Source organism: Lethenteron reissneri, chromosome 68 (genome assembly GCF_015708825.2).
Source record: "Lethenteron reissneri isolate LAM-NWPU_2019-01 chromosome 68, ASM1570882v1, whole genome shotgun sequence".
Lineage (NCBI taxonomy): Eukaryota > Metazoa > Chordata > Hyperoartia > Petromyzontiformes > Petromyzontidae > Lethenteron > Lethenteron reissneri.
The window spans coordinates 1,722,542-1,746,735 of record NC_083846.1 but is presented as its reverse complement, the minus strand read 5'-3'; the positions used below and the strand labels follow the sequence as shown (position 1 = coordinate 1,746,735).

Genomic DNA, 24,194 nt, shown 5'->3' with positions numbered 1-24,194 from the left:
TCCAAACAATGATGTCACTGACTTGAGATTTGTATAAAAAAAAATTGAAGTTAAATAATTTACGAATATTAGACGGAAACACGTTTAGTTTCGAAAATAATTTCCCCACGCCCGCCTCTCTCCACCCATCAGTATTATTATTAATATTATTTAGCTACAAATAATTTCCACAAAAAAAACACTTTGTTGAGCTATTAGGGTGCGTTCATAAATGACGTCACGCACCTGGGGAAATGTGACTTCACATCAAAATGCGCAACTTTAAATAAATATAGACAACACGTTCTACTTAATTAAATATACATTTAAATAAATGTTTTCTCCTACAATATCAGAGTGCAGCGGCACAATAAATACGCGCTACAATGACAATAGTTTAAAGCGATTTGTAGCATGTTTTATTTTTTGGGGGGGCAGAGCTTTGTGACGTCATATTTGAGGGGGGTCTAACTTTTTGTGACGCCGTGTGACGATGGGGGGGGGGGGGTCAAAAATCGTCCATAATCGCGTGACGTCATTTATGGACGGCCCCTTAGGTGGAAGAATAATCGATCACGACGTTTCGATCGCAACGCAGGCAACCACAGCACTTGCTTGTGTTGCGATCGAAACGTCGTGATCGATTATTTTTCTACCTACGTGACTTTACCGAAAGAACCAAAGAGTATGGATTCATGCAGTCACGAAAGCTTCACATCAAGATTGTAGCGTGTGCTGTTAGTGTAGTGTATAGAGTAGCATGTTGAACTTCGTTTGCGCCGTACGTAGCCAACCGCGCGCTGATTGGAGGGGCGGGGAAAAACACAACAAACTCAGCACAAGAAGCAGTCGTAAAGAAGTGAGGAGCTTTCAACTTGTGTGGACTTTGTCCGTTTTCATTACCTCTGCGGTGTTGTTCATCCCCTACAGCAGCGGCTCTTAACCTGAGGGGGGCACTGGGGGGGGCCCACTGGGGGGGGGGGCACTGGGGGGGGGCACTGGGGGGGGGCCCACTGGGGGGGGGGGCACTGGGGGGGGGGGGCCCACTGGGGGGGGGGGGGGCACTGGGGGGGGGGGCACTGGGGGGGGTCCACTGGGGGGTGCGCGCGACATGACCAGATTGTTTTTAGAAGGTAAATAATATAATCGAAAACACAAATTAAGTGACAACTTTCTTTGTTTAATCAGACCTATGTAGTAATTCACATTATAATTTTTTTTTTTATGATTCAGAACCAAAGTGGTTGCAAGGCTGCAGTGACGGTTATACGAACCACTGCCCTATAGGAACGAATCCTGCCCAAGCCAGCTAACTCACTTTTATAAATCGTCTCCGACCACTGTACGGGTATATTTTACTCTAAAACATTTGCTTTATTCGCACGGTTGGCTACGTACGGTGCGAAAGAAGTTCAATATACAGTACAGTACACACAGTAGTGCCATCCGTCAATTTGACAGTGCAGTTTGTTGCTGGGCCCGCGTGACCCTGTGGGTACTCTGAAAAACAATTACGTTTTTTAAAAACAAAACTTATCTGGACCATCTGTGAGAAACAATCTCACTCTGACCCCTCCTCAGTCAAATCAGTTGCTAGGGGTTACGCCTCGCCCCCCCCACCTGCGAGGACGCGACCTCGCTCTCTGATTGGCTACTAGCACGAGGGCTGCACCCCTCCCCCCCACCATGGGGACGCGACCTCGTGCTCTGATTGGCTACTAGCACGGTGGGGGGGGGGGATTGCACACAACCCCCCCCCGCACCCTTTGCGCGGCCTTCTGATTGGCTGCGACTTCTTGCGCCAGGGGCTGCCCTCCACCCAACCCACTACCGAGGCAAAATGGGGCGCTGTGATTGGCTGAGCCCGAGACGTTTCCCAAAAGTGACGCACGCTTCTCAACTGAGCGCGGGGAACTTCCCGGAGTTGTCATTGACGAGACGAGCAGCAGCAGCAGCGGCGGTGACTGTGGTGGTGTCAGCGGCCACTGGGGAGACAAAGGCGGCCGGGCGTGCTGTTGGCCACCCACTGTCATCGTGTGCTGACAGCACTTACGTCAATAACGCAGTTGCGAAGCGGCTGTATCGTGGTGCGACTCATCTGACGTCAGCAACACACACACGGGTGAGTAAACGTGCATTGAGATTGTTTAGATTATTTTTCTGCTGTACATTACATGTACATATTGTTGGTTCTTTCGGTGAAGACACGTAGAAGGGAAGTAATTAAATAACAAAAATAAAACAATAAAATTATCACGACGTTTCGATTGCAACACAAGCAATCATCATCAGGTGTGAAAACCACAGCAAGAAATTAAAAAAAATTATTGCTGTGATTTTAATTGTTTTTCTTGCTGTGGTTTTGACACCTGATGATGATTGCTTGTGTTGCAATCGAAACGTCGTGAGAATTTTATTGTTTTATTTTTATTATTTCCGAAAGAACCAACAATATGCATTGAGATTGTTTAGATTACTTATTCTGCTACACATTTACACATGATAAGCCACTTTGTTGAGCTATCATTTGTGACCAGGTCGCTTCTGAAAGAAACGTTAATAGCTTAGTTGGGCTTTAACTGATAAGATGAAAAGAATAGTTTAGTTGTATTTGTATTTATATTTCGTGATTTCTTTACCTTTCCTATACTTTGCACTCCTATCGTGTTGTTGTTATTGTTGTAAACTTCTGACCCCGTGCCCCCTACTGGACATCTGTGTGTCAAAGAGCTTCATACCTCTTCGGATTCCTCCTGCGCACTGCGTGGCAAACCCCCCGACCAGAATACGTCACCGGGGCACGGCGAACGTCAGTGGCGAGTTTACGATCTTGGACCTTGCCCCTCGGGCCGTGAGAACTGCCCATGATTAGTTTGGGTGCCGGTTGTCAATCCACTGCTGGATGAATGTTTGACCATACTTCACCACGCTTGTCAGTCCGCGTTAGTGTCCAAGTTCAAGTTCATGTATTAGGTATAGCCCTGTGAGCCACGCGGCTCTTAAGTCGGGTGCAACCGCAACAAACTAAATATGAACACAGAACATCTTAAAGCGACGACGCGTAACAGAAACATCCTGGAATAAACCAGCAAATATTTAATAAAAGTATTAAAACGCTGTGTGCAAAAATCTCAACGTGGTGCAAGTCAACAATGACAACCATAAGACACTATGGTGACCTCCTTTACCAGTGGCAAAATGTAGTAATAGGTTTTTACCCTTTCAACTGGTACAAAAAACTGACACCTTTATACAAGGGATCATAGTAGTAGGTTTTTACCCTTTAAACTGGTACAAAACTGACACCTTTATACAAGGCATCATGTTTGCAATAACCACAACACAAGCAGTAATTATATAATAGATTACTAATCAGTTAATTAGTATGTTTCCTCTGTTAAGGGATTGTAATTATAAGATGTATTCTTCTTCTTCCACGTGTTTGTCCCACTCATGTGGGGTCCACTGTCCTCGCCCCGCCTCTACTTCTGCCTTCCTCTCGATCTCCTCATCTTACAATCGTAGAGGAGTAGTATGGAGACGTGACGTCATACGCGCTGTGCGGTGCGATGACGTCATGTCACCTCGGGGTACTTAAGGGGGGCACTGTGACGAAAGCGGGGTCGTTGTGGGAGCCCGGGATGGAGAGCGGTTGAAGAGACCGCCAGGGGTGGAGCTCTGGCAGTCTGGAGAGAGAAGCCGGCGGTAGTCGTAGAAGGTGCTGCTCTCCTCGGTCGGTCGGTGTTGGCTGAACCCCCTATCCGACTTGAGGGAGAGAGCCCTGGAGCTAGCCGAGGCTAGGGACAGACAGAGCCGAGGGTCCACGTGAAGGACCCAGTGTAGGGCACCTACCTCTGGTGGAAGTTGTCACCAACCCTTGTTAATAAACCAGCGCAAGCCCTTACTTGAATACCTGCCTCTGCGTCGTCATTTAGCACACAACAACTGGTGCCAGAAGTGGTTCTGACCTTCGCCGCCATATCAAAGTCTGCGGCGAGACGAAAGAACCCGCCTGTTGTGCAATTACTTAATAATACGGTTCCAGGGCGCACTAAGCCTGTAGCTGTCAGAGCGGTTAAACTTATTTGTATTTATCTCAATTTCAATAGATTCTCGAATTAGTCTCGGCCAGTAATGATTCGTTTTAAACAACGCTTCAACGTTATAAAATCAATTCAGTGTCCTTGTTGGCAAGCTTGTTTTGCAACTGCCGGCAGTTGTGTTTGAGAGTATATTTAATATTTCTTTGGTGTTATTTTAGTCATACGCTAATGTTACGCCACGTCTGTCTAATATAGCAACTGCCACATAAGAAATTGATCCGATACACATCCTCTGTTAATAACTTAGGCAATTCAGCTTTAGTACAACATACTAATTTTAGAATTTTGTGTACCGTGCCAAATATTACTTAGATGTTTTTCTTTTCCAAAACTCTAGCTAATTTGTCAGTTACTCCCGCGATATATGGTATTGTAATTGTTTTATGAAATAAAGATATCAATATTCTGGCGGCTGATAAAGGCTGCACAACTGTAGTGATGTCATGAGCGGATTATGATTATACAATTAAAGATTTACTGGAGGAAAGTACCTATATGAAAATTAAACGAGATCCAACTCATACTTTAGAACGTAAGACTACTGCAATCATTTCAAATTCATTAATTCCCAATTTTTTTCGTAGGTCCTTGGCACAGTGCGTAATACTGTGGCCTATTGGATAATACGGCCCTGTTTACCACGCTGGTCACTGCCGGTAGGTGACGGAGGAAAGCCCAGGAAAAGTTGAGATCACTCGCCACTGGCAGTCGATCGTGCCCGGAAATAGAACCCAGGGTTGGCCGAGGTCATAGCGCCCTTCGCTAACCCCTGTGCAACACCGCTGCTTCGCTGTTACGGTGAACTGTTATCCACGCACGCGTTCCTGCATGCAGTGGGTTAGTGGGAGCTGTAGGGTTTTTGGGGCGGGGCTGCCAAGTGTGGTCAGGAGATGTGTGTGTAGCAATGGATTCTTAGATCTACCCGTGCGGTGCTTGGAGTGTCACTCCCTCCTATGAGTGGGTGGTGGTTTTTTCTTCTTCTCTGCTTTGCTCCACACGAAAATCCAAAAACTGGTAATTATTGGAATTTGCCAAACATCTCAATTTAGCAGGACCCTTCTGCAAAAAGATTGTTGACTCCTCAGTGAGACTTACCATGGTTAAATGGTCTCCCGTCCAATGTTTGTATTTTTTCCATATAGCACGTTCAGGCACCAGCTATTGTTCGTTTAAATATGATTTTAATTTATTTGGCAGTCTGTTATTGGACGAAGGCCTGTCTTGGAGCTTGTTTGACCATAATTCACCACGCTGGTCAGTGTGGATTGGCGAAAATACATTTTATTTAGCCCCTAGTCTTCCACCCCCCCCCTCACCGTCCGCCCCCCACTCCCGACCGATGACGTCTGTATGTCATGGTGCGTGTTGGTGAGCTGAACCCACCCAGTGTTCTTCATTGCTAGGCTCGTGGGCCACTGGTGGCTTAGGCCCCATGACGTGCGGTCCCCCGACACAATACACACATTTGAAAACACCCCCCTTTATCGTCATCGTGCTGTCCAACCCAACAATGTTTACAAATAGTGTGGCAGCCCCTAGCATTGATGACGTCTTATTGGCGAACCTGACCCAAGAACACACATTAACTGTGCGTGGCAGTGTTTCGCAAAGATCGCTTACATATGAACACCAGTTCCCACTGCTTAAAATAAAAAAAACGACCACATAGGATGTACAGTACAGGGGAAGTGCATTACCAAAATGTTGATATAAAGCTACCAAACGCCCTGGTTTGGCAATAGACAAGCCTACCGTGATTTCCACTCACGTATTATAACACTCATTCATTGAGTTAAACCATCTTAATATATAGAGGACTGCAGAGCCTGGGTAACGTTTGGTATCTCCTGGCTCCTCACTTCCTGGCTGCTGCCATACAGAGCTGTGTTTCCTCGGCGAATGTGAGAGATGCAATTTGCACAAACGACGTATGTATGTTGAACTTCTTTCGCACCGTACGTAGCCAACCTTATCAGAGGTGCGGGGAAAGGAAAACAAACTAAACACAAAAAGCAGTTGTAAACAAATTAGTTAGATTTAAAAGTGCATAGCTCCAGTGGCTTCCTGATATCGGAAGGAAGAGCATTCCAGAGGGCCACAGAAGCACATCTGAAAGCATGCGATGCGGTGAACGATGACGATACTGTTAAGATACAACTAACATTGTTGTCATTATTCTATCCTGAGTAGTGGGCGGGGCAATGTAAAAGTGGGAGGTGCTAACAGAGGAAGTTGGTTGCCAGCTCACCATGTGTCCGGGTTGAGCCTCCCACAAATTTCCCCTGAGCTTCGTAAGCAGTGATCGTACACCCAAGTGAAAGTTCTCGGTGTCTCCCTGCTGCACACTGACGTTACTCACAATGAGAATCTTTATTTAGGCTGCAAGAGGAATCCGATGAGCTCTGAAGCTCCTCTTCACAGATGTCCACTAGGGGCGGTTCAGAAAGTTACAACAACAAACAATACAAAAAAAATGTGCAGCAGTGTGGTGTGCAGTAGGGTGGATAGAATAATACATAGTGTAATATTACATAAATATGCTAAAATTCCTCTTGATATGCAAATTATTTTGTCAAGGCGCTCTTCCTCCTCCCTCCCAGCTTAAATAAACGCTCCAAGCCCAGGACGTGTCATTCAGACTCTTGTCTTATCGACAGACTTGTTCTTCACCTGAGGACTGCTGCTTGCGTTGTGGCCGAAACGTCGTGAGAATTATTTAATAATGTTTAATTTTTATTATTTTATTATTTCCATTCTACGTGACTTTACCGAAAGAACCAAGACAAAAAAACAGGTTAGGAGTGCAAAGTATGGGAAAGGTAAACACGTGGCTAAAATAATGTATACGAATAAAACATGTTTTTTAAAATCTTACCAGGAAAAGCCCACTGAGCTATTAGCTTCCTGTTCAAGAGCAACCTGGCCACAAATTATAGCTGAAGGAGGTGGCTTATCATCACGTGGACATTCTGAGCCAGCGACGGAAATCCTACACGTCGTGCCCACAGTGGTGAGCCAGGATCACCTCCCTCATGCGGGATATTAACTCGGAGCATTCATATGGCTTGGCGATTAACGCAACCGTGATAAAACCTGACTGCCGGTAAATCTATTTAAAATTACTCCTGTCATCGGGGCTTATGACCAAATCACCCGGTGGCTCGCCAACCCTAGCCTCCAAAGTGTGCGTCGCCGAGCCCGACATTTATTAAAAATAAGTATTTTAAAAGTAAATTTCTACTTTTCTTTTTCTTTCAATCTCCTTCCACTGCCGTGGTTTGCAGGAAGCCATGGCTGCTGCCAGGCCAACGCTACGGGAATGGGTGCTGGGACTGGTGGACCGCAATGAACTGGGCCTCGCGTGGGTTGACAGAGACCACTCGTGCTTCAGCATCCCCTGGGGCAGGAGTCCTGGAGCTTGCGACTTAATCCAGGTACGGCTGATGCAGCGAAGACGAGCATCAAGATACGTACTCACCAACTTGCGCCTCTTTGCTAGCCACTCGCTCTGCAGCCGAGTCGCCGGGCACTTAAAAATCGACCCCGTGTTTGTCGTGGAAGAACCCATTGCGATGCGCCCAACGTGTATGAACAGCAATGCAATGGCATCGCGATGAACGATAAAGCGTCGACCCGCAGTGGGTGGGCACATTTCACGAGCAGCACTTCGGCCTTGTGTGAGATGAATCGTTCCTGTCAAAATGCAAACATTTTGATGAAGCACCAATGATCTACCACGGGTGTCCAGTTTCATGAGCACATGAAACTGGACACCCATGTACAGCAATGCACAGTGCAGCAATGGTTCTCGTCAAGACATCGCATACTCAATTTTATTTTAATCCATTGTCCATCCTTTTAGCATATACACGCTAAACAACATATCCTCGCTTAAACCATAATTAAATGATTACCTTGTATATCAAAAAGAGCACGGACGCGACAGATTCAGACGAAGAAGGGTGCGTGTTTTGGTCCAGGAATGAACGACACCGCAGTATTTCATGAGCGTATATACATCCCTTTGGAGAAATCAACATTTTGTTAACGTGAACCACAGTCCTAATCGGTTGACACACGATGCCCAAGTGAAAAAAAACCTCACCATGATACCAACGATTACCCACATCTTTAAAAAGTGTCTGAAATTGTGGAACTGCCCGACGGAGTGACCTACAGTGGCGTCAGTGGCTCCAGCGTGGCTGTGAGCGGTGAGGCCACTGCACTGAACTCCGCTCGACACAGCGACACCACCGTTCGCGTACGATCGCACGAACGATTGAACCCCCCCACCCACGTCTCTTTAAGTGTCTAAAGCGTCAATTGAAAACTGTAACAAAAAATTTACCCCGGTCACCCTTGCAAATGAGACTCAGAAAATGTGTATTTTGTTATCCTGGAGAAATCCGATGAGACGTCATCCTGGTCGCGTTTACGTTCGTTTACCCCGGTTAGGCAGAGCACACTTGAAACTTGCACGTTCGGAAATGTACGAAGTGGCCCCCACCTGATTTTGCTGCTCCCCCCGCGGTTTTCTCTGCGCCCGCAGCGATGGGCGACGGTGTTCGGCAAGGACACGGGCACCGAGGATTTTGCCAAGTGGAAGCACGGCCTGCGCTGTGCCCTCGACACGCAGTTCACCTACAAGTCCGAGGGCATCGAGCGGTCTCAACGTCGCCTCTACAACCGCACCCGCCCTGCCAAGAGCAAAGCCAGCCCATCGTCCCAGTCTCAAGCAAGCCCATCTTCCCAGATCCACACCAGCCCATCGTCCCAGTCTCAAGCAAGCCCATCTTCCCAGTTCCACACCAGCCCATCGTCCCAGTCTCAAGCAAGCCCATCTTCCCAGTTCCACACCAGCCCATCGTCCCAGTCTCAAGGCAGCCCATTCTACCAGTTTCACACTAGCACCGCGTCAACACCTACATTGCTGGACCCGCTAGGTGCGTATCGGTGTCTCTCTGCAACTGAGTGTCTATCTCATGGGGTTGATTGTGGCCCTCCAGTTTCCAAGACTCAGAGTTCAAGACGACCTCGAACGAGGCGTCTCTCTAGCCACTTCTTTGCCGAGGCACTTTAGGGTGCCAAGGTGGCAAGATGTTAACTACCTCACCTGGTATACGGGAGGTCGCGGGTTTGATCCCGACCCTGATGCCTGTATATTTGGAGTTTGCGTGTGGCTTTTTTGGCCGGGTTCTCCATTTTTCCCCCTCCACATTTAGAAACGTGCGTTTAGAATATTTGGCTGCTGTAAATTCCCACATGATAAGCCACTTCGTTGAGGTATCATTTGTGGCCAGATCGCTTCTGAAAAGAGCTACATAGCTCAGTGGGCCTTCCTGGGAAAAAGAAAAAATTGTTTAAAAGTTTTTCCACTGCAAAAACCAAGCCGTGCCACTAACGTCGTACGCAATGAACGAGTCGGGATGTATGTATGTTGAACTTTTTCCGCACCGTACGTAGCCAACCGTGCTCATCGCAGGTGTGTATGAAAGTATCTTGAACCTCTATTGTACCGTACGTAGCAAACAATACTAATCGGAGGTGTGTATGAATGTATGCTGAACCTCTGTCGTACCGTACGTAGCCAACCGTGCAAATCGGAGGTGTATGTATATTGAACTTCTTTTGCAACGTACGTAGCCAACCATGCTAATTGGAGGTTGCGGGGAGGGACAACAAACTAAACACGCCGCGTCCTCACAGTGTACTGACTGACATCGCTCGCAACATAATGCATCATTAGCCCTGCGCCTGGCCCTGCTTGGCCCCCCGAGCCAGATTCAGATGTGAATACGGCATAGCACGGTTTGGTTTCCGGTTCGGCACAGCAAATAGCCCTTTGCTAGGCCACTGCCGAATGAAGGCCTCGCCAAGTCGTGTCGGTCATAGGGCTGGTCGGGCCATACTTCACTACGCTGGTCAATGCGGCTTTAGGAAGGTTCGTAAACCATCAAACGTCCTTGACGATTCTCTTTACTTTGCAGATGACTTGGAGGATCTGACTGCTGAATTTGCCCCAAATCCGCATCTCCCCGTGCAGGAGAGCGAGGTGGGTTCGCCAATCGGCGCCTTCGTGGATGCGCGGGCAAAACAAAAAACCGGGGATGATAACCGAGAAATGAGCTTTTACTTAATTCAGACAAATGGCTCGAAGGACAGAGTCGTTCGTCAAGAGGTTACATGGATTGTAAAAAAAGGAAAGTGCAATTGAAACAACAGACATCCATCCCTTCGATGTATACGCAATACGTTCCTGAAAGGTTGTCGGTGAAGCGACATTCCGTAGATCGAACCGTTGTCGAATCGGAGACCCGTCCCTACGGAACGGAAAATTTGGCCCCAAGACCATAATAACATTCTAGATTTGAAGTTTTCGTGACTGCAAGGTACCACAAACTATTACGCGAGCTGGTAAATGGTAAAATTTAAATCACAGTGAAAGCTGTGTTGTTTGCGGAGGGGGGGGGGACGTCCAAATGACCGTGTGTCATTCGGCATGAAGTCCAACGTTTCAGCTCCTGAAGAAGGTCCAGGCCACGCGGAGCGGAACGACGGACATCGTGCCGAAAAAGCGCGTAAAACAAATCGGAGAGCCTTGCACTGTTATTGTCGTTGTTGTTGTTGGAATCGATCGGTTCCCCTCCGCGGGAGGAATCTCCGATTAGCACGGTTGGCTACGTATGGTGCGAAATAAGTTCTGCATACGTGTAGGCAATCTGCAGCACCCGGAGCAAAATCACACGCACGTGCGAGGGCGGGGGGGGGATTGAGGAGCTGAGTCATGTCTGGCTGTGGTGGATGGATAGCCAATGGCCAGAAGGCAGTGGTGGAAGAGGAGACGTTTGAGATTTGAGCTGTTATCGTGTGTTCTCCCCCAGAGGGCTGGATCGATTACATCAACGTTCTGCTTCAACGGGATGATGGACAGCCTGGGCGGTGAGCCGAACTCTCTCCCGTTGCTTCTCACGGACGTGATCAGAGGTTGATGGGTTAGATCGCGTAAATATAAATGTCGTTAACTCGCCACCGCCCGACACCGTCAATTAGTAAGGTTTGTCACGTGAACGAAACTTTACAATTCATTACTAGTTCAGCACACCGGTTGTGCGTTGGAGAGAAAACCCCCAACATGTACAATTAGAGGACTGTGACGTTTCGCTGCTGGTCACAACCAGCTTCATCAGGCGATTTGGCAATAATTTTACAGAGCTGCTGTTTGTAATCACCGGCAAAATGACGAATCTATTGAAGCTGGGTGGGCTGGAAAGAGTCCACTTAGTGGACCAAAGGTCGCGTGGAGTGACCTCAGAGGCAGCTCTGCAATATTTGTCTACGTGGGCCATTCTGCAAGACGAAGGGTCGCGCTGCTCGGCAAGAGATCCGAGTGGATTTGTCATCCCCGTGACTTGATACCAAGCACACAAACGGCATGGACTTGGTGATGGGCGCAGGGGTAATGAGAACACTTAAAAAAATAATATTCATAAAAGATGAAGAGGGTTAGCGATTGCTTTGCGATGTTCTTCCCGTATGCTAGCGGCCGGCCCGGAGCCTTCTGCTGAAAACCGGCACGTGGACTTTGTGAACTCGGTATCCGAGGTGACAGAGGCGGAGATGTTTGTAGCTGCCGTCAACCCCTACACCCAGATTCAGCAAATGGCAGGTGAGGAGTAGCGGCGGTGGTGGTGGTGGTGTTGGTGGTGGCGGCGGTGGTGGATAAGGTGATGACGCGTGCAGCAGAGGTCGCAAACGGGTTTTGATTCCTTACCCGTACCCGGCCGCACCAGGGTCCCTACCCGTACCCGGCCGGGTACGGGTAGCCGGGTATCGGGTAGGGTACGAGTATCGGGTATCCAGTTGCGACCTCTGGCGTGCAGGTGGCTTCAGTCGTTGAGTAACGGCAATGCGAGTGGCGGTGGACTGACTTGTACAAAAATAATAAGAGTAATAATTGGCCAAACTAGACGGTAGTCAATGCAGAGCAATGCAGGCCTCTCCCGAATAGGACTCTGAAGACTTTGGGAGTGATATCTCTCTTGACTTGTTTTTTTTTTCCGGGCTGTATTGCGCGTTGTTTGGCACGATGTACGACGTTTCGCTCCACGAGCCAGGAGATTCTTCGAAACCCGAATATTGAGCTAAGACGGAACAAGCATTGTAGTTTGTCTGTGTGCGCGCGTGTGTATAACTGAATGGTAGTGTAGTGGTTAGCGCGCTGCGCTACGAACCTGGCGACCCGGGTTCGAATCCCGCTCACGGCCAACCCAGTGACGATCATTTGAACCGGTCCAGGGCCTCCCCGAGGTCGACTCGGCCTGAAATGAGTACCTGGTGCGATGTGTAAACATCGCCACTAGGGAGACAAAGGCGGCCGGGCGTGGCGCTGGCCACCCACCCCCTCGTGTGCTGTGCCGGCCTTCATAGGCGCTCGCAAACAGCACTTGCCCCTACAGTCTGTTACAGGCTACGCGGGGGATCTTTGTGTGCATGCACGTGTGCGTGAGTTTCACACGTGTGCGCGTGTGCGGTGGTGCGAAGGGGAGCGCGGGTGGTGCATTCCATCGGTCGCGACATCCCGCGACATCCCGCTACTAAAGCGAGCCTTCGATGCAGTTCCACGCGGCCTCAAACGCGTGCCGGCAAAACAATAACCTTCGATCGTTGTCGTGCGCGCGTGCTTTGTACGTGTGTGTGTGCGTGTGCGCGCGCAGTCACGAACCTGGAATTCACGGTTCTCTACAGAGGGAGCGAGGTGTTTAAGACGGTGACCGGGACAAGCCGCTGTATCATCTGCCATGATCCCCCACAATCCTCTGTACCATCACCACCGCAGGTGAACCGTGGTACCCGGCGCTCACGCTCCGTCAAATCCTGCCGGCTACATATTGAGTGGGATTCACGAAGCTATCTATTAGGAAGTCACCGGAGCAGTGGTTCTTAACCTTTACTTCAGCCTTGCACTCCTTTGGTTCTCTATTGGTAACGTTTTTTTATAATGTTAATAAGTAATATTTTAAAAAAACTTAAAAAAAAACACGCTTAATTGAAATGTACCGTACTAGTAATGGCAGAACTCCACGACTTCAGGAAGTGGCCCCGAAGCTTGCCATAACGTAAGGGACCATGGCCAATTACAGTCAACGTCAGTTGAGCGTGGACAATTAGACCTAAGCCGAAACATTAAATAAACAAAATAATGTTAAAAAATATTTTGTTTTATTTTTAATGATAGAATATAGTATTGTCATCAATATGACATAAGTATACCAAGTTTGCAGTCGATACTACATTGGGAAGTGGGTACAAATTTAGTTACAAGATTTGAGGAAATATGCCCGACTGTGAGGGGGGGGCACAAGCCGGCGTGAGCAGGTTAAACGTTGAGTTTTATAAGGGCACCACGGAGTGACCAGCCCCTCCCCACCCAGCCCCACCCCTCCCACCCACCCCCACCCAGCCCCACCCTCCCCACCCAGCCCCTCCCTCCCCACCCAGCCCCTCCCTGCACGACGGACGGACACAATAATCCCCTGTGGGCTAGTGTAACCAGGAGGTTCCTACCAGTATAAATACATAGGGTTTGATGAAAAAAGTAAGTTGTTACTTACATGCCCAATGCTATAATTGTGTTTTCGATGATTTACCTTCTAAAAGAAACTTGCCATGTCTCGCACCCCCAGGGGCTGCATGCACCCCAGGTTAGGAACAATTGCACTCGAGCGATGCACTTTTAAATCGAGATTGAAAACTAGTTTTACTTTTAGAACTGCTCTTTGTGTTTAGTTTGTTGTCCCCCCGCACACCTCCAATTAGCACGGTTGAATACGTACGGTGCGAAAGAAGTTCAACATGCATAGATGTGCTACATGCGGCCTTGGTAAGGGCTAGCCAGCGGCGTCAGCGTAGAGTCGGCGTGGTTTACATTGTTCAGTGTCAGTCTGGACCATGACAACCGGTGGAAGCTTCGTCGAGTCCCAGCCCGTGGATTCCATTGAATTGTCCTCGTAGATGAGTCGACGAAAGCAGTGAAAAGTTTAGTCCACTCCGAGTTAATTACATTCCCATAGCATATTTGTCCACAAATAGAAAGAGGACCACGTGGATTTCGAATCAACATCACACGTTTTGGAGTATTTGGCCGATATAAATTTCCACGTGATAAGTCAACTTTGTTGGGATATCATTGGCGTTGGCAGGTCGCTTCTGATAAACAGCTTCATAGCTCAGTTTAGTTTATGTAACGCAGGTTAATAACATTGAAAACGTAAATAAAGTGAGCGGCCCTGGGCAGGATTTGTCTGGCTGCGTAAAACGAGTGTCAACCGAGGAATAGAACGCATCAGAAGGTTCCACGGTGGTCACCCTGGTTAATACCGTGGGTGCATTAATGATGATATTAGATTCCCTGTCCGCTTCACGGGGGGGTGGGTGGGGGGGGACACTGAAGTTCCCGTGACGTAATTCGAAAAAAAATTGTAGGAGGCTTGCGCGTGTGCCGGCGTCACGGTCCAAAGGTTTTTCCACGTTTGATTCACCCTTTTTGACGTTCCAATGACGTACGTGTACCCACGCACGCGTGCGTCATCCGGTTTTTCTTCCGATGCCCGTTCCGATGACAGGAAGCGGCCACGTGCAGCAGCGTAGCCGCCACCACCACCGCCTCCCGGCTAAGTGCCGACGATGGCGGTGATCGACGATGACTGACAATAAAAAATTGTGAAACCCGCTTTGACGATCTCGTCGCTTGCGCGCAGGACATGGCCGTCATCTCGCTGCCGCCGCCCGTGGGCTACGACGAGCAGCGGCGCTTGACGGCGCGAATCCTGGAGCCGCTGGCGCGCATATCGGCAGACGTGGGCGGCGTGGTGCTGGAGGTGGACCGCCACGGCCTGTACGCGACGCGCCACGCGCTCAGCCGCGTGTACTGGTCGGGGCCCAGCACGCCACGCCACGCCGCGTCCGTCAAGTTGCCCCGCGGCGAGCGCGTCTGCCTCTTCAACGTTGCAACGTTCGTGCAAGGTCAGCTCCGCCCACCCGCCCGCTTGCTCGCCCGCTTGCTCGCCCGCTTGCCTGCCCGCCCACTTGCCCACCCGCATAGCCACCCACCCACTTGCCCGCCAGCTTGCCCGCCCGCCCGCTGATAAGCAAACAGCACTTTCCCCAAATGTCTGTTGAGGCTATACGGAGGGCATCTTTGTGTCTTTGTGTCTGTGCTTGTGCGTATGTGCAGACTTGATCCAGTTTATGAAAGGTTCACCTCCAAGGCCTCAGCCGTCGTTTGAGATCCTTCTGTGCTTCGGGCAAGATTGGCCCAACGGGAAGATGGCTGAGAAACTGATTATGGTGCAGGTAACGTTTCCCCATTCATTGGTTTTGTTAAAACAAAGGCGTTGGCCATGGTGATGCTTTGTGTGTATGCACGTACGCTGAACGTTTTTCGCACCGCACATAGCCCCAACCGTGCTTAATCGGAGGTCCTTGTCGAACTCCGGTTCAAAGAATGTTGCTACCTTTGTCAATTTTTCCATCTCTCTATCTCCTTTGCATGCAGCCGTGTCAGAGTTCCAGATGTGGGTAGTCAAAATCGCGGGCAGAAAGTTCGTGAATAACGAGGAAATCATGTGCGTGGACGGGCGAACGCGGGTAGCGGAAATAGAAAACTAAACTATATTTTATTTGACCAGATAAGGCTCACTGAGCTATAGAGCTATTTTTCAGAGGTGACCTGGCCATAAATGATGGCCCAATGAAGTGGCTTATCACGTGGAAATTTATAGCAGCCAAGTACTCTTCAACGCACGTTTCTAAATGTGAACGAAAAAATGGAGAACCCGGAGAAAAAGCCACACGACCACGGGGACAGAGACACGCAGTATCCAAATATACAGGCATCAGGGTCGGGATCAAATCCCCAACCTCCTGTATACCCGGCAAGGAAGTTAACATCTCGTAAGTCGAATGTTTCATCCTGTTCTGCCTCCCCTCCCCACCCCGCCCGTCAGGTGCAGCACAATTTGGCCCGCCTGCTGGTGGACATTGCCCGGCAGGGCGGGGCCTCCTCGTTGGACGGCTCCACCGTTAGGTTACAGATCTCCGACCCCCTGAGCAACGAGATGATGGATGTGGACCAGTTGGACGAAGTTTTGAAGTGGATCAACGATGATGGCGGACACCAGTAGCGTTTTGGGCCCCCGAGGCCCGAGGAGGCTGGGCCGTCGTGCGGCGTCGTCGCTGACAAACAGGGGTGATTTTTATTCTTGGTTCTTTCGGTAAAGTCACGTAGAAGGGAGATAATAAAATAATATAAGACAATAAAAATTCGAACGACGTTTTGACTGCAACACAAGCAAATCATCATCAGGTGTGAAATCCGCAGCAAGAAAATTTGAAAAAAGTGACGGTTTTTCCTAACGTCAGCACCAAGGACAGCAATTTGTCTGATTTTGTTAGTTCGTTCATTGCGAATCAAAAAAATGATATTTTTTGCTTCAAAATATTTACGAAGCGATGCGCCCGTGCTAGTTGTACAATGCCATCGCTTTCTGACAGTATGTACATAATAAAAAAAGCATTGGGGGTGTGACATTGAATGGATTAGGAGACTCGTGGCAGGCAGGCTTTAGTTAAAATACGAGCAATATTTGACCAAATTTTGAGCTAATTTTCAGAGAGAGAGAGAGGGGCGGGGGGGACGCTTTGTAAAATAAAGATTGTTACGTTTAGGTACCGCAGTGACCTGCACAGTTTTGATAACAGACCTGGTGCTGAGAAGCAAGTACTGTACTGGCTTGGTCTGTGCAAATGATGACAATCGGAATTGTACCCTACCGATATGCTCCCGCGTCTACGTTGCCTACCTTCGCCAAACCCGCGCTAACCAGCGCAGGTGAAGTACCGTTAAACGAACTCCTGCCGACTCGTTCGGTATGGGCGTGGCCCTCATCCAGCAGTGGATTGACGGAAGGGTTCTTGCGTATTCGTGCGTAGTTATTTACAATGCACCAGGGGCGGTTTCTTCATTAGGGCGATTGGGCGACGCACCACCAATGTCATTCAACCACAGAGTCACGCTAGCCGTCACTGTCAGCCTCTGGATATAGTCCAATCAGCGTCATGTCACGTTCTGTGGAGTACCGCCTCTTTTTGGGCGATTTCACTACGGCTGAGAATCGCCCCGAGTGGCCCCATAGACTTACATTCAAAGATGTTTTTTTTCGAACGGGGGCGCTGCAATGCATTCTCTATGGCTTCCGGGAGGGCATGCACTAACGTGCTTACGTCATCATACGTGCTAACGTAAGCACGTTTTATCCAACAATATCATTTATCGCACCTAGTGGAATCTTTAATAAAATAAACTTGAGTGGTTTGTTTTAATAGTGAGTATATAAACAAACAAGATGTATTGTAAGAGTCACTTTATTTTTCATTAATATTAAAGAAGTGAAGTTGCCTTTACATGCTTAAGCTGTTAATTTATTCATTGCATGGGTGGACCTTATCCTTATCAATCATCCAGACATTTGCCCCCCCTGAGAGGTTTTGCAGGAGCCGCCACTGCAATGCACCATTGCTTCAGCTATTCACAGGCCACTTAGGGGCATGTCTTTGGATCGATCAATTTGCCTCTTGCCTGTTAGCTTCTGGCGTCGAACATTTTACCGTGTGCAACCCGTTTGTGATGTATATAACATTTTCCCCATTCATTGATTGCGTCATTTGCAATACATTCACGCGGGCTTTTTTTTTTTTACAAAATTGCTTTAAAACTTTTAGGGCAAAACTCATGACGACTCGTTTCTTTAACCGGTCACTTCCGTTGATTCGTGTTGTTCAATACAGTGATTCCTATTTAATGTTACGATAACGACTTGTGATCCCTCCCTACGCACTCAAACTCTCGCGATTCCCAAGCCTACCCTCCCCGTTAACGCGTGCTATGACGTCACACCTCATTCACAACACGTGACGATGCATGAGTCAAATGTGCAAGGGCGAGCGACTGGGTGGGTGCCGTGATGATACGGCAGAGAAGAGTCTCGGAGTTAGTCCAGGAGAGGGTGAGTCTCAGGGTAAGTCTCAGGGTGAGTCTCAGAGTGAGTCTCAGGATGAGTCTCGAAGTGAGTCCCAGCGACGATGCTACGGCTCCACTTTTATAGAGCGGGCGTCAGGTGACGTGACGTCACGCGATGGGGAGGGGAGTGGGGGGGACGGGCGTCCCGTACGGAGGATGGGGGGGAGGGGCGTAGGGGGGATGGTGGGAGGGGCATACGTGATTGAGGGAGGGGCGTGAGGGGGGCTCTCCAACGGTAATAATCGGCGACGTTTCGGTCGATGCACCAAGCGTCGCCGACTGCATGTTTTGTGTTATTTTTAAGGCCACACGGGGCCATTATTGACGAGTGTCGAGCCTGTTTGTTAACTGTGCTTGTGCACAAATCATTTGTCAATACTGCAACATTTAATTACAGCACCACCGTCAATTCCCCGAAATTAAATTGCGGCATTAAAATCTACACTACACCATCATATCATTGTGGTATTCCTATCAATATAACATTCACCTGCAGCATCACTATCACTTCCATTCCGCGTAATTACAGCATTACTATCAATTCCGAACAATCGCACCTTCGCCGTCAAGACTACAACATTCAATCGAGATTTCCCAAAGGATTCTTCCATTTACTGCAATGCCACCGGGGAACACCCCATTGGCACTTCATTGAAGGCACGTTCACTTGACATCAGGCGGAGATCCCACCGCAACAGCCCCGAGTCTCCCGTGCACCTCCCTTTTATATACCGACACGAGGCCACGCCCCCTTTCTCGAGCCTTCTCGCCGACTCTGGACGCTCGCTCTACCGGCAGACTCCACCGTCGCCTGACCACGGCTCCCTTCTCGAACATTCCCGTAGCCACCGGTCCCTTCGCACTCACAACCGATAACGCTGTCATTACCTCCCGTGGCCACTAGTGCACTCATACTGGAGGCTGACTCCCCTGTAATTACCTTCCGTGGCCACTAGTGCACTCACACTGTCGGCTGACTCCCCTGTCATTACCTTCCTTGGCCACTAGTGCACTCATACTGTAGGCTGACTCCCCTGTCATTACCTCCCGTGGCCACTAGTGCACTCACAGTCGGCTGACTCCCCTGTCATTACCTTCCGTGGCCACTAGTGCACTCACACTGTAGGCTGACTCCCCTGTCATTACCTCCCGTGGCCACTAGTGCACTCATACTGGAGGCTGACTCCCCTGTAATTACCTTCCGTGGCCACTAGTGCACTCACACTGTCGGCTGACTCCCCTGTCATTACCTTCCTTGGCCACTAGTGCACTCATACTGTAGGCTGACTCCCCTGTCATTACCTCCCGTGGCCACTAGTGCACTCATACTGTAGGCTGACTCCCCTGTCATTACCTCCCGTGGCCACTAGTGCACTCACACTGTCGGCTGACTCCCCTGTAATTACCTTCCGTGGCCACTAGTGCACTCACACTGTCGGCTGACTCCCCTGTCATTACCTTCCGTGGCCACTAGTGCACTCACACTGTCGGCTGACTCCCCTGTCATTACCTTCCTTGGCCACTAGTGCACTCATACTGTAGGCTGACTCCCCTGTCATTACCTCCCGTGGCCACTAGTGCACTCATACTGTAGGCTGACTCCCCTGTCATTACCTCCCGTGGCCACTAGTGCACTCACACTGTCGGCTGACTCCCCTGTCATTACCTTCCGTGGCCACTAGTGCACTCACACTGTAGGCTGACTCCCCTGTCATTACCTCCCGTGGCCACTAGTGCACTCATACTGTAGGCTGACTCCCCTGTCATTACCTCCCGTGGCCACTAGTGCACTCACACTGTCGGCTGACTCCCCTGTCATTACCTTCCTTGGCCACTAGTGCACTCATACTGGAGGCTGACTTCCCTGTCATTACCTCCCGTGGCCACTAGTGCACTCATACTGTAGGTTGACTCCCCTGTCATTACCTTCCGTGGCCACTAGTGCACTCATACTGGAGGCTGACTCCCCTGTCATTACCTCCAGTGGCCACTAGTGCACTCATGCTGTCGGCTGACTCCCCTGTCATTTCCTCCCGTGGCCACTAGTGCACTCACACCGCATGCAGGCTCTATTGACATCATCATCATCACCGCTGGTGTTCCCTCTCTTGGCCATGACGGAGGAGCGAGCAACTGCACGTTAGCCGCTCGTTGCGGTGCAAAGTGAAGGTCGCAGAGGTCCGCGGTTCAAATCCTTCAGGTCGCCCTGGTTAATACTACGGGTGTATTACAACAAAATATACATTAAAAAAACACCAGGGAAGGCTCACTGAGCTATGTAGCTCTTTTTCAGAAGTGACCTGGCCACAAATAATAGATCAACGAAGTGGCTTATCGCGTGGAAATTTCTATCAGCCAAATACTCTAAATGCACGTTGATTCTAAATGTGGAAGGAAAAACCGGAGGACCCGGAGAAAAATCTAGGCGACCCCGGGGAGATAAGACGTACAGCAGGCGTCAGACGAGGTAGTTAACATCTCGCCACTGCCTTGTATTAACCGCAGTCACTGTGCACCGTCTGTTTTATCAGCGGACACGTTCGTGATGTCGTAACGTTGTAATTATTGCGTGTCTGCGGCAAGGTCCAAATGTTGCCAAATTGAATAAAAATGACACCACAGATTTACGCAATTGGCAAAACGCATAGCAACATCGCTACCGACTGCAACACTACTCCAGACTGAAAAATAGCGCCACCGTCTGTGAAACACAGCGCCACTTTGAAACACAGCGCCACTGTGGAACAGCGCTTCTTGAAAAAAATGCCACAAAAACCAAGTGCACTAATTATGAGACTCAGAATCTTTATTTAGACTGAAAGAGGAATCCGATAAGCTATGAAGCTCTTTACTCCCAGATGTTTTGTAGGGGCACTTGGTCAGCGAGTTACAACAAACGATAACAAAAAAACACGGAGTGCCAAATAGAGAAAAGGTAAACAAGTCACTAAATAAAAATGAATAAATAAAATATAAAAACGCAGTATATGATTTTTATTCCTTGGCTTAACTGTTTATAATACTTTTTTTATTTTCTATGCGAAGGAGATACCATATACAGTAAAACCTTGGATTGCGAGCATAATTCGTTCCGGAAACATGTTTGCAATCCAAAGCACTCGTATATCAAAGCACTCGTATATCAGTTGTGATCACGTGACGCTCGGCAGACAAAGCGTATACACGCACTACTAGTATTGCAAGACCTCGCTCGTTTATCAAATTAATATTTATTAACAAAAATTTGCTCGTCTTGCAAAACACTCGCAGACCAAGTTACTCGCAATCCAAGGTTTTACTGTATATAGTCTGCGTATTTATTTTATAATTAAAATATAAGAGATGGTGGGGGACTGTTAGGGCAGATCTATAGGTATCTGCGCGAGTCTGTGGGTCTCTGCGCGAGTCTGTGCGTCTCTGCGTGAGTCTGTGCGTCTCTGCGCGAGTCTGTGGGTCTACTTGTGAGTCTGTGGGTCTCTGCGTGAGTCTGTGGGTCTCTGCGCGAGTCTGTGGGTCTCATTGTGAGTCTGTGAGTCTGTGGGTCTGCTTGTGAGTCTGTGGGTCTCTGCGTGAGTCTGTGGGTCTCTGCGCGAGTCTGTGGGTCTTCTTGTGAGTCTGTGGGTCTCTGTATGAGTCTGTGGGTCTGTGTGTATGTGGGTCTTTGTGCGAGCCTGCACATGTGTCTCTGTTTGAGTCTACGAGTCTCTATGTGGGTCTAAGAGCAGATGGTGGGATTTTGCCAGTGCAGATATTGGAGGTGATGTGTAGCAGCTGCGCGATCAGGCGGAGGGGAACAAGCCCTGGCTATGAAATAGACACCCATCACAAGCATGATGTGTGGTTCATGCAGACGTGATGCCCTGTGATAGTGGGTGTCTATTTGGTGTTTGAACATCTGAACACCTCCCCGTATCCTTACCGGAAAGGGTCAAGCTTATTACACTTTTAAGACTGGCCAAAAAAAAGGAGTCCCAAAGACCAAAACCAGTTCCTCATCGGGGATCCTACAGTGTGCCCACGTGACTCCAACCTACCACGCGAGCCAGTGGCGGCCTCGCTGGACAGGTTCCAGACCAACCTCCGCCGCTGGGGTCTTCACCACAACCCACACCTGCAGCTGTGGCTCTGTGCAAACAGGTGCCGCATGCTGCTGTTGCCGTCGCTGATGACCGTCAGGAGCTACAACACGGCCCGGCGAGGATGCCACCGCACAGCATGGCGATTGCACGCACTCGCTCGCTCAACTAATCAAGTTTTGTGAAAGGTTTCAAGGAGGTTGGCCAGATCGTTGAAAGCGGCGGTGGCCAACCGGCGTCTCCCGAGCCGCACGCAGCTCACCAATCCACCGCGAGCGGCTCTATTGAAGGGGGCATAACATAGCAGGTACTGTCACAGTAGTAGCAATGAATAATGTATCCGAAAACTGTCAAGATGTAGTGACACCGCGGGATGTCAACGTGCAGTGCCGGCCCGAGAGAGGCACGGCGTGCGGTGTAGCGACATCGCGGACACCACAATGTGTGGGTGCAGTACCGGCCCTAGAAGGGCCCGGTGAGCGCTGATTGATCGCGCTGGATGGCACCACGCTTGGCGTGCAGTGCCGGCCCCTACAGGACAGGGTGTGTGGGTGCCGGCCGAGGGATGAGGTTACTCGAGGCCATGGCACTCTGGTTGACCCGGGATGACACGTGACCGGTGAAGTCTACAAAGGGGCCCCCCAAGTGGGGGCTGGGGGTGGTCACGTGGTTGGGACCCAGATCCTGCTCGAGGATTCTGGAAGGTAGGCGTGGCCAAGGGCGGAGCTGGCCACGCCCACAGAGAATATCAGCCGGGTCCCGAGAGGCACCGGCGTTGTTGTTGTTTTTCTCCTGGAAGAAACCTTCGTCTACGCTCTACGTTCAACGAGTCCCCAACACGTGGACCCGGACCCGAGCTGTGGGTCCCAGTCCGTAGTAGCAGTTACGTTGTGACTAGTGTAGTTAGCCTGGTGGTCACCACCCGGTTAACTACACTAGTTACGTTGTGACTAGTGTAGTAACTAGTGTAGTGACTAGTGTAGTAGTGTAGTAACTAGTGTAGTAACTAGTGTAGTAGTGTAGTAACTAGTGTAGAAACTAGTGTAGTAACTAGTGTAGTAACTAGTAACTAGTGTAGTAACTAGTGTAGTAACTAGTGTAGTAGTGTAGTAACTAGTGTATATACTAGTGTAGTAACTAGTGTAGTAACTAGTGTAGTAACTAGTGTAGTAGTGTAATAACTAGTGTAGTAACTAGTGTAGTAGTGTAGTAACTAGTGTAGTAATTAGTGTAGTAACTAGTGTAGTAGTGTAGTAACTAGTGTAGTAACTAGTGTAGTAGTGTAGTAACTAGTGTAGTAGTGTAGTAACTAGTGTAGTAACTAGTGTAGTAACTAGTGTAGTTAGCCTGGTGGCCACCACCATCGGTTGTTATTCTGTTAAGGGGACGTTACCCCGTGTGTTGGAGTTGAATAAATGTGTTGCCTCCATGTCTACGTCTGCGACTCCGTTGAAGCCATTACAAATATATATACTAATATATATACACTAATATATATCGACACTTAGTTCTTTGCAGAACTCATGGCTACTGTTTTGGCTCTCGGTCTGTTACAGGTTGGCCACCCCTGGCTTAAAGGAAATAACAGAAAATGTTTTGCTACATCCCCAGCGCTCTATCCTGGCCACACGACCCAGCCAGTACATCCCCCCCAACTAACGTTTGGCCGGATGGAGGTGGTTAAACGTGCCGGGCAACAGGCCGGAGAGAAGACGGAACTGATGTGGTGCAGGAGTTGCCACCGATTGGACTTGCCGACGACCGGTACCAGCGGTGTCAACGTCGTCCTCCGTGGAGGAGGCTTGTGCCGGACGTGACTCCCAACAACGTGGACATCTGTGGAAAAGCTCATCGGATTCCTCCAGGACAAACAAAATTCCGATCACACGCACAGCAAGGTGGCACGGCGGGGAGGGCGTAGGCGTCTCAGTCGGTGCCACCGCTGCCCCTACTCCGTGT

At 49.3% G+C, this 24,194-nt stretch overlaps 1 protein-coding gene across 1 annotated transcript; it reads left to right on the top strand.

The window, feature by feature from the left end:
- The first annotated feature begins 1,903 nt into the window (after positions 1-1,903).
- On the top strand, positions 1,904-17,543 carry LOC133360343 (interferon regulatory factor 6-like). The gene is made up of 10 exons (XM_061579015.1): positions 1,904-2,101; positions 7,367-7,516; positions 8,632-9,025; positions 10,070-10,134; positions 10,964-11,021; positions 11,623-11,748; positions 12,797-12,918; positions 14,840-15,104; positions 15,316-15,434; positions 16,088-17,543. Exons 2-10 carry the CDS (start codon positions 7,373-7,375, stop codon positions 16,262-16,264), a joined length of 1,470 nt encoding a protein of 489 aa, XP_061434999.1. The 5' UTR covers positions 1,904-2,101; positions 7,367-7,372; the 3' UTR covers positions 16,265-17,543.
- The last annotated feature ends 6,651 nt before the right edge of the window (positions 17,544-24,194 follow it).